This window comes from Pipistrellus kuhlii, unplaced genomic scaffold (genome assembly GCF_014108245.1).
Source record: "Pipistrellus kuhlii isolate mPipKuh1 unplaced genomic scaffold, mPipKuh1.p scaffold_m20_p_50, whole genome shotgun sequence".
Lineage (NCBI taxonomy): Eukaryota > Metazoa > Chordata > Mammalia > Chiroptera > Vespertilionidae > Pipistrellus > Pipistrellus kuhlii.
In genome coordinates, this window is record NW_023425552.1 from 1,364,152 (window position 1) to 1,374,999 (window position 10,848).

The 10,848-nt window shown below is 52.9% G+C and overlaps 1 protein-coding gene across 2 annotated transcripts in view; it reads right to left on the minus strand.

The window, feature by feature from the left end:
• The window catches only part of AP3B2 (adaptor related protein complex 3 subunit beta 2), a 29,959-nt gene extending 22,820 nt beyond the window's left edge, over positions 1–7,139 (minus strand). The window contains exon 1 of one of the 2 annotated variants that reach the window (XM_036415634.2): positions 6,844–7,139. In XM_036415634.2, the coding sequence (XP_036271527.1) occupies positions 6,844–6,956 (113 nt within the window). In that variant the 5' untranslated portion in view covers positions 6,957–7,139. Of the gene's footprint in view, positions 1–70; positions 334–6,843 lie in introns of those variants that run through there. The other variant, XM_045573462.1, reaches the window with a different exon arrangement.
• Positions 7,140–10,848: the final 3,709 nt, after the last annotated feature.

The following is a 10,848-nucleotide window of genomic DNA, read 5'->3' on the forward strand; positions in this document are numbered from 1 at the left end:
TCCTCCTCCCTCTGAGCAGGTGGGACCATCCCTGGCCTTCCCAGGTGTGGTCCCCGGGCTTCCTCTGTACCGTAGTGGCTGGCTCGGACTCTGGCCTTGGCCGGGCTCAGGGCTTGGTCCTTCCTGGGATGCCTCTGGGGTCGTGTCCTCCTCTGGGGCCTGCAGCCAGCGGAGCTCCTCGGGCTGCAGGGCCTGGTACCATGGCGCAGGCCCGCCCTCTGGGGCCAGCACGGGGCTGGCAGCCTCCTGGTCGGCCCCGCCGGCCCCCCGGACCCCTGTCCTGGCCACGGCCGCCGGGAGCTGCAGGAGCCGCTGCATCGGGACCAGATCCTGCCCTGGGACGGGATGAGCTGGCCGGGGAGGTGGGGACGCCTGTCGCTGCACCAGACGGCCCGCCCCCGAAACTCAGAAACCGGACACTGGCGGGGGGAGAGAGGCTCTTGTTTCCTCTCTGCGGCTCGGAGACAAGGACCGAGGGGAGGGGAGGAGACTGGGCACCGAGCCAGCCTCAATCTCTGAGCTGGAGGCCAGAGGTCCGGGGAGCTGGTGCGGAGGGAGGTGGAGGGGTGCCCTCCTCACCTCCACTCACACCCCAGGGGGGACCTCTGCCCCCTCAGGACTGCTCTTCTCTATCTCCTCCCCTTCTTACTCTGATCCAACTTTTTTTTGTTAATCCTCACTCGAGGATATTTCCCCACTGATTTTTAGAGAGAGTGGAAAGGAGGGGAGGAGCTAGAGAGAAACATCGATGTGCGAGAGACACAACGACTGGTTGCCTCCTGCATGCACCCCCACCAGGGCTGGGGATTAAACCTGCCACCGAGGTACATGCCTTTGACCAGAATCAAATCGGGACCTTTTAGTCTGCAGGCCAATGCTCTATGGTAGGGGTGTCGAACTCAATCAGAGAAGGGGCCAAAATCTAAAATCCAGCCTAAATCGCGGGCCGAATGGTTTACTGAACAGTCATAAACTGTCATTCTGATGGAAACGCAGCGGAGTGCAGTGATGACAGCGCGGTGCGGGCCACATTGCAAGGCCTGGCGGGACGGATTTGGCCCGCGGGCCTTGTGTTTGACACGTGCTCTATGGACTGAGCCAAACCGGCTAGAGCTTCTTGCCTCTTCTTTTTTTTTTTTTTTTTAATTTTATTTAATATATTTTGTTGATTTTTTACAGAGAGGAAGAGAGAGGGATAGAGAGAAACATCCATGAGAGAGGAGAATCATCAATCAGCTGCCTCCTGCACACCCCCTACTGGGGATGTGCCCGCAACCAAGGTCCATGCCCTTGACTGGAATCGAACCTGGGACCTTTCGGTCCGCAGGCCGACGCTCTATCCACTGAGCTAAGTCGGTTTCGGCTTCTTGCCTCTTCTTATCTCACCTCCTGCCCTACCTGGCCGAGGCCTCCCAGGTCATCCCTCCGCCTGCTCACTCAAACCTCGCCCTCTGGTCCTCGCTGTCTCTACCCTGGCTTTATTCACTGTTAATTAATGTCAAATGCCCTTAACCTTCCTCAAGTTCCCACCCTCACCTCTGCTTTTGATAAAATCCCTCGCGGCTCCCAACATCTATGCTCTCCTCTCCCCCCCCTCTCTGCCAGGAAGAGCTGATCTGCCTTAAAGCCAGGCCACTCCTCCCACTCAGCTCTAGAAACACATCCCCCCACCCCCTCCATCACCTAAGTACCCTGTTTCCCCGAAAATAAGACAGTGTCTTGTATTAATTTTTGCTCCCAAAGATGCGCTAGGTCTTATTTTTCAGGGGATGTCTTATTTTTCCATGAAGAAGAATACGGTACACACATTTATTGTTAAATGAAAATAAAGGAAATGTATTATCTGTATACGGTACGGTAGTGCGGTAGTTGTCAACACAAAGCAGACAAACTGTGAATCCTACAGTATCAAGAATTTACTCATTTATTCAATGACAATCATGTCATCATCTTCTGGAACATCATCCTAACAATCCAATTCCTGAATTTCCTGGTGAATTTCTTGTGACTCCATTTCTTTCAGAATCAGTGGATCAAATCTCTCATGTTTAGCCTAGGGGGGGGGCCTTATTTTTGGGTGGGATGCCTTATATTTCACTCAGAAGGAAACCAGTAAGTAGGTCTTATTTTCGGAGAATGTCTTATTTTCGGGGAAACACGGTATTTGTGCCTCCTTCCATTCCCTTCAGCTTCTCCCACTTTCCTGGCCCTTTCCCACCTGCAGCTAAACTTGCTCTAGGCACTCCCATCCTAATAAACAAACAAAACAAAAATAAAACAGACTATGGAAAACAGTATGGAGTTTCCTCAAAAAAGTAAGAATGGAACTTCTGTTTGACCCAGCGATCCCACTTCTGGGAATATATGCTAAAAAGCCCAAATCACCAGTCAGAAAGAATGTATGCACCCCTATGCTCATAGCAGCGTTATGTACGATAGCTAAGATTTGGAAATGGCCCAGTGCCCATCAGCAGACCAATAGATAAAAAAGCTGTGGGACATTGGCACTGTGAAACTATGCAGCTGTAAAAAAAAAAAAGAGGGCTCTCACAGAAACCAGTTTGGCTCAGTGGATAGAGTGTCGGCCTGCAGACTGAAGGGACCCAGGTTTGAATCCGGCCAAGGTCATGCACCTTGGTTGCAGGCACATCGCTGGTGGGGGGTGTGCAGGAGGCAGCTGGTCGATGTCTCTCTCTCATCCATGTTTCTAGCTCTCTATCCCTCTCTCTTCCTCTCTGTAAAAAATCAATGAAATATATTTAAAAAAAAGAGGGCTCTCTTACCCTTTGGGACAGCATGGAGGGACCTAGAAAACATTACGCTAAGTGAAATAAACCAAACTGAGAAAGCCACATATCACATGACTTCACTTATTCGTGGGATCTAATGGACAAAACGAACTGACCAACAGCTCTTCAGCTCTTAAAGGTGTACCGGTTAATAATGAGGATTATTTTTTTTCAATATATGGAGTTACACATATGTTAATATATGTTCAATTTGATATGTATGTTAACACAACAAAATTGATGGCAAGTTTCAAAACTTCATATGTCAAGTTTTCTGAAGGTGTTAACATCATAAATAATTTGATGCTTAAAAATGTCAAATTTCACCGAAACCAGTTTGGCTCAGTGGATAGAGCATTGGTCTTCGGACTGAAGGGTCCCAGGTTCGATTCCGGTCAAGGGCATGGACCTTGGTTGCGAGCACATCCCCAGTGGGGGGTGTGCAAGAGGCAGCTGGTCAATGTTTCTCTCTCATCGACGTTTCTAGCACTCTATCTCTCTCCCTTCCTCTCTGTAAAAAATCAATAAAATATATTTATAAAAAAAAGAAAGAAAGAAAAGACCTGGAGGAATGGGTAGAGGCTGGGAGAAGGGAGAAAATGGGGGGGGGGGGGGAGGCGGGGAAGAGAATGGGAGACATCAGTAATATTATCAACAATAAAAAATACATTAAAAAATAAAGGATAAACTTCCCTGAACCTGCGTTCTTCTCCAGAAACTCTTTTCCTCCTTCTCCTTTCCACTCAAACTTCTTTTTATAAAAAATAAAAAATAAATTAAAAAATTACATTTTTATTGATTTCAGAGAGGAAGGGGAGAAAGAGAGAAAGGGAGAAACATCAATGATGAGAATCACTGATGGGCTGCCTCCTGCATGCCCCCTACTGGGGATCGAGCCCACAACCCAGGCATGTGCCTGACCAGGCATCAAACCATAACTTCCTGATTCACAGTTCGATGCTCAACCACAGAGCCATGCCGGCCACACCATTCAAACTTCTTGAGAGCAAAGTTCCCATTCACTGTCATTCACTGTGTTTTATTCATTCAGCTGCTATTCACTTATCTATCACTTTAATCTGGCTTTAGATGCTGATTAGAAGTTAGGACTGAGCCGAAACCGGTTTGGCTCCTGCGGACTGAAAGGTCCCGGGTTCGATTCCAGTCAAGGGCATGTACCTTGGTTGCGGGCACATCCCCGGTAGGGGGTGTGCAAGAGGCAGCTGATCGATGATTCTCTCTCATCGATGTTTCTAACTCTCTATCCCTCTCTCTTCCCCTCTATGAAAAATCAATAAAATATATTTTTTTTAAAAACAGAAGAAGAAGTTAGGACTGAGAAGTCATGATGTCTGCAGCTTTCGTGATTCAGCTAAAAACCAGTATGACTAGGTGGCTGGACAACATGAATATGGCCCAATGTCAACTATGGTTGAATCGAGGTGAAGGGTGTACACATTCCTGCATTACTCATTCAGCTTATCAGTAGGTTTAAAATGTTCATAATAGGGTGTTGGGGAGGGGAGAGAGGAACGATCTAGCTCTTCCTCTGACTTTGCCAGAACTGGTCTCCCATGGCAGGAGGTGCGGAGTGAAGCAAGGAGGGGTTGACCTGCTCTTTGTCAAATCAAGGGTCACACATCTCTTGCCTTGTCTGACTTGACCTCAATGGGCACTGACCATACTGGTCACTTCCCTCTTCTTGCTTTATTTTCCTCCCACCTTACAGAGAGGAAGGAAGAGGGATAGAGAGCTAGAAACATCGATGAGAGAGAAACATCGATCTGCTGCCTCCTACATACTTCCTACTGGGGATGTGCCCACAACCAAGGTACGTGCCCTTGACCGGAATCGAACCCGGGACCCTTCAGTCCCCAGGCCGACACTCTATCCACTGAGCCAAACCGATTAGGGCCTTCCTACTTTTTTAAAAATATATATATTTTTTCATTGTCTTCAGAGAGGAAGGGAAAGGGAGAGAGAGATAGAGACATCAATGATGAGAGAGAATCATTGATCGGCTGCCTCCTGCACATCCCACCCTGGGGATTGAGCCTGCATGTGCCCTGACAGGGAATCCCACAGTGACCTCCTGGTTCATAGGTTGACACTCAACCACTGAGCCACGCCAGCTGGGCCCTCCTGCTTTTTGGTTTACTTTCTGTTATTTTGAAACACTCCGCTGCTCTCTGGTCACTCCCAATATCGGTGCCCTAGCTGAACTTATATACCCTCCCTGAGTTAATCTTTACTTCCTTCTGTGGCCACAACACACACACACCCCTCCTGGAATGCAAATCCTAATATCCACCTACCAACGCGACTCAATGTCTTCCGTTTACAACGTCAGCTTGTCCCCAACCGGGCTCAGCACTGCTTATAACATCTTTACTTCCAGCCACACGGAATAGCGCCAACATCTCTCTGGCTGGCCACACCAGTAACCCAAGTATCATCCTTATCTTCTCCCAGCGCCTTCCTCTCACCTCTTTCCAAATTAACCATCGGGTCCTGGCTTCTGCCTCCTCAGGAGCCCTCAGATCCTCTGTCCCTCATCTCATATCCTCCTCCCTACTTCAACCCCCGCCCCCCCGCATACACACATACTTATCTCTGAACCAACCCAGCACACCCTTCAATCTCATCTCTACAGTCCAGCCTGGGATCCTTCTAAAATGCAAATCTGATATCAGTAGCGCCCCCATCACCCCCCAAAAACCTTGGCATCTCCCCACCCTCATTTCTCCCTTCCTCTCTGTAAAAACTACAATGGTTTTCATGGTGGTTTGCATGGGGATTCTGGCCCCACTGTACCTGCACCTGCAAAACCTGTGACCTGACTCTCCTTCACCTCCCCACCTTTAAAAAAAAAAAAAATATATATATATATATATATATATATATATATATATATATATATATATTTTATTGATTTTTTTACAGAGAGGAAGAGAGTTAGAAACATCGATGAGAGAGAAACATTGATCAGCTGCCTCCTGCACACCTCTTACTGGGGATGTGCCTGCAACCAAGGTACCTACCCTTGACCGGAATTGAACCTGGGACTTTTAGGTCTGCCGGCTGACCCTCTATCCACTGAGCCAAACCGGTTTCGGCACCTCCCCACGTTTCTATAAGCTCTTTGGTAGCCATGAAGCATCCCTCAGTCTCCACCCTCCAGGCCAGGGACCAGCTCCTCCTCCGGCCCTTCCCTCTGCCCGCACTACACTGAACTTCCTCATTGCTCCCCTCCAGACTCCACACAGTGAGCCCTTATACATGCTTGTTACAGAATTCACAGATAAATGGAGAAAGGAATGAGGAGGGGAGGGGCAGAGGGAAGTTGAGGTGGGGCTGAACGACAGGAGCAGCACACCAGGTAAGAGATGAGGATGAGAACCTGGGGGGGGGGGGGGGTGGAAGGCTGAGAATGAGGGAACTTGGCTTTGTAGCAGGAGCCAGGCCTGGAAGGCTCAGAGTCTACACCCATCAGCTTTCCTCGCCACCTGGGACTCCTCCAGAGTTCTTTTGGAACCAGCCTGACTTGTGGGGGGTGGGGGGGGAAAGGTAGGAAACCTGGCCGAAACCGGTGTGGCTCAGTGGATAGAGCGTCGGCCTGTGGACTGAGGGGGTCCCAGGTTCGATTCAGGTCAAGGGCATGTGCCTTGGTTGCGGGCACATCCTCAGGAGCAGGAGTGCAGGAGGCAGCTGATGGATGTTTCTCTCTCATCAATGTTTCTGGCTCTCTGTCCCTCTCCCTTCCTCTCTGTAAAAAAACCAATAAAATATATTAAATTTTTTAAAAAGGTAGGGAACCTGCAATCCACAAAGCAGGGCCCCAGGTCCGCCCCTGGGTGGGGACTGGGGCGCAGCAGACAGGACCTGCGGGCTTAGGCTCAGCCCGGTCGCCAGGGTGGGGCCTGGTGCACGCACGGTCGCTGTCCATGGTGCTGGCGCGTCCGCGGGGAGGCCAGGCGCAGGCGCAGGCGCAGACCCCGGGGGAGGCCCCAGCCCCTGCCCATGCCCCTGCCCACCCTCCTGCGGGTCCCCTCACCGCTTGTAATCGGAGGAGAAGATGCCGCCGCTGGCCGGGTCGTGGCCGTACTCGGGCTCCCCTGGGCCCGCGGAGCCACCCTTGTCCTCATTGTAGGCGGGGGCCACCGACATGGGGTCGCAGCAGAGAGACGGGGCGCGGCGGGCGGGAGGACAGGCGAGGTCTGTGGCTGCGGCTTGGGGTGCCGCGCCCTGCGGGGTGCTGAGGCTCGGGGTGCTGTGCGCTGCTGCAGAGGCCCGGTCCCTGAGGCGCAGCGAGCGAGCGATTTATCAATCAGGGCCCCGGCGGAGGTTCTTAAAGGCGCAGGAGCCCGGCCGCGGGAGGGAGGCGTGTCCACGGAGGCTCGGCCCCGCCCGGACGCTCCGCAAAGCCCGCCCTCCCGAGAGGAGGGTGAGCGCCCTGGGTGGGGGAATGGCTCTCCAGTTCTGCCAGAGGGTTCAGGCTGCTGAACTGAGGATGCGATTATGGCCGAAACCAGTTGGCTAAGTGGATAGAGCGTCTGCCTGCGGACTGAAGGGTCCCGGGTTCAATTCCGATCAAGGGCATGGACCTTGGTTGTGGGCACATCCCCAGTGGGGGGTGTGCAGGAGGCGGCTGATCCGATGATCCTCTCTCATCGATGTTTCTAACTCTCTGTCCCTCTCCTTTCCTCTCTGTAAAAAAAATATCAATAATATATATATATATATATTTTTTTTTTAAAAAAGGATGCAACTGCGTTCTGGGGGTGCAGGCCGCCACCTTCGCCTGCCCTCCCCCCCACAGCTGGCCCTGGGGACCGGCCTCTAGGGGATCACCTGAAGGCTGGGGGTGAGGGTGGGGACCGGGTGGGGTAGACCAAGGTCCCAGAGACTGACCACAGAGACCAAAGACGCAGGGGAAAGAGATGAAGGCAAAATAGAAGGGTGGTGAACCCAGATTTCACCTTTGGAGAATCGTTTCATGACCATTCCTTTTTTCCTTTTAAAAAAAATATATATTTTATTGATTTTTCACAGAGAGGAAGGGAAAGGGATAGAGAGCTAGAAACATCGATGAGAGAGAAACATCCATCAGCCGTCTCCTGCACCCCCCCCCCCCCCCACTGGGGATGTGCCCGCAACCAAAGTACAAGCCCCTGACCGGAATCGAACCCGGGACCCTTCAGTCCGCAGGCCGACCGACGCTCTATCCACTGAGCCAAACTGGTTTCGGCAGGATCCTCCACTTATTACTGGGTGAGTCTCATGTTCCCACACGGCCGCTGTGGGAGATCAGGTGACCTACTCCTCCCAGGTGGCCTTGGGACTTTCCAGGTTTTACAGGAGAAAAGTCCCACATCCCGGGAATCCAGGAAAACCCGGATGGTAGCTCACCCAAGGCTCCGGTTTCCTCGCGTCCATCTGCCCTTGACCTCAGGAGGCCACGGGGAGGACCAGGTCGGTGCAGGCCTGTGGCCATGCTCTTCTGCACTCCGCCTCGGTTCCTGCTTCCCAGTCCCCCCCCTCCCCCTGCACCGTGCCCACTGGGTGAAGCAGCAGGCAGAGCTGTGGGAGCGGGTGAACTGTCTGTCCTGGCACCCGTGGGGGCAGCGGGCACCCCCTACCTGGGCAGAAGACAAGCTGAGGACGTCTGGTCCACTTTCCCGGGAGGAGAAGCTCATCTGGAGAGGAAAGAACAACAGCTGTCACATCTGGCTGCGCTGGAGTGAGGTCCGGGCCGCACCCCGCCCGCCCCTCCCCTCAGGCTGGGACGTCGGCGCGGCTGTGCGTGTATTACGCCGGAGAGTCTGTGCTGCAATACTGGACGCAGGACCCGTAGACCTCGTCCTGGTAAGGCACTTCCTATCTAATAAAAGAGTAATATGCAAATTGACCATCACTCCAACACACAAGATGGCTGCCCCCATGTGGACACAAGATGGCCACCGCAAGAGGGAGGGCAGTTGGGGGTGACCAGGCCAGCAGAGGAAGGAAGTTGGAGGCAAATGGGCTTGCAGGGGAGGGCAATTAAGGGCAATCAGGACAGTGGGGGAGCAGTTAGGCGTTGATCAGGCCGGCAGGGGAGGGCAGTTAGGGGCAAACAGGTTGGCAGGGGAGCAGTTAGACATCAATCAGGCTGGCAGAGGAGTAGTTAGGGGGTGATCGGGCTGGCAGGCAGAAGTGATTAGGGGCAACCAGGAAGGCAGGCAGGCGAGCAGCTGGGAGCCAGCAGTCCTGTATTGTGAGAGGGATGTTCCAGATTGGAGAGGGTGCAGGCTGGGCTGAGGGACACCCCCCCCCCCCAGACCCCCATGCACAAGTTTTGTGCACTGGGTCTCTAGTTTTTAATATAAGACATCTTGTTCCCTCTGGGCCTCAGCTTCCTCATCTGTGCACTGGGGATAATAAGCCTCTTTGTGAGCTGGACAAGGGGAAACAGGCCAGGTTTGTTTGCCTGTGGTTTGCTCCTGAGGGTGCAGAGTTGGGCGTCAGGGGAGGAAGTGGGGAGAGGAGAACAATGGGCCCTCCGAGCCGGCTGCCTCCCTGCGACCCCGGCCCCAGAGTCTCAGGGAATCAGCCAGCTGGGAAGGCCCTGGCTCTCCCGCTGCTAGTTCCCAGTGGGAGAGGGGGGACCGGGGGGATGGGGGCAGAAAAAGGGGAGCTACTCCGGCCAGCAGCAGCCGGGCCCCTGGACTCAGTCAGGGTCTGGGTGAGAAGATGCCCATTCAGATAGTGGATCTAGGTCCGATGTGTTGTTGCTCTATTCATAACGATGACATTTATTTATTTTTTATTTTTAAAAATATATATTTTATTGATTTTTTTACAGAGAGGAAAGGAGAGGGATAGAGAGTTAGAAACATCGATGAGAGAGAATCATCCATCAGCTGCCTCTTGCACATCCTCCTACTGGGGATGTGCCCGAAACCAAGGTACATGCCCTTGACCGGAATCGAACCTGGGACCTTTGAGTCCTCAGGCTGAGGCTCTATCCACGGAGCCAAACCGGTTTCGGCAATAACGATATTTACTGCCAGATACTGCGCTACAACCCATTTATCCCTAACAACAACGTCATGAAAGATACTGTTGTTGTCATTCCCGCTTTCCACGTGGGGAAACTGAGGCAGGCAAAGGCTGCCGATGTTATAAAACTAGTAAGTGGAGGAACCAGGTTTCGGGTTCAGGCAGCCTGGCTCCAGTGCCCATGATCCTAACCTAACCATTGCCCAGAACTGCCTTTTCCTGCTGCCAGCCAGTGAGTGCTGCCCTTCCCCAGACCCCATCGCCGGGAGGGCCTGGCCCCTGTGCCCTCCCTGCCCTGGGTAAACCTTTCCCTTGGCTTTCAGCGACAGGAAAAGGATCAAGGCCAGGAGCTATGGCAAGAACCCACGGACAGCCGAAACCGGTGTGGCTCAGTGGATAGAGCGTCGGTGTGTGGACTGAAGGGTCCAGGGTTCGATTCGGGTCAAGGGCATGTACATTGGTACCAGTAGGGGGTGTGCAAGAGGCAGCTGAGCGATGATTCTCTCTCATCGATGTTTCTAACTCTCTATCCTTCTCCCTTCCTCTCCGTAAAAAAATCAATAAAATATATTAAAAAAAAAAAAAAAGAACTCAGGGACAGACATCCCCATCTCTGGCACCGCCTGAGAATGCTGCCCACCTATCAGGGCCCCTTGCTAGAGGCCCGAGTGCTTTCTCCTCGCCCTGAATGGTTGAGTGGCCCTGAGATTGGGGGTGGGGGTGGGGGTGGCAGGCAGTCCCTGGGATCCAGGACCCTCTCTTTCCTCCAGAGGCCTCTGCAGGACCTCAACGCAGTGGGGTCCTGTCACTGACATGTCTTGTGGGCCTTTCGTGTCAGCCCTGGGCTCTGTGGCTGTGCTCTGACCCGGATTCCAGCCCCTCCCGCCCCATTTCAGTCTCATCCTGGACAAAGGGCTCCTGTGTGAGAGGCAAGGTTTTGGGGTCAGTGCTCCCTGCTGGCAGCCTGGCCGGCCACCTTCAGTTAGAAAAAGGGCTGGGGCCGAAACCGGTGTGGCTC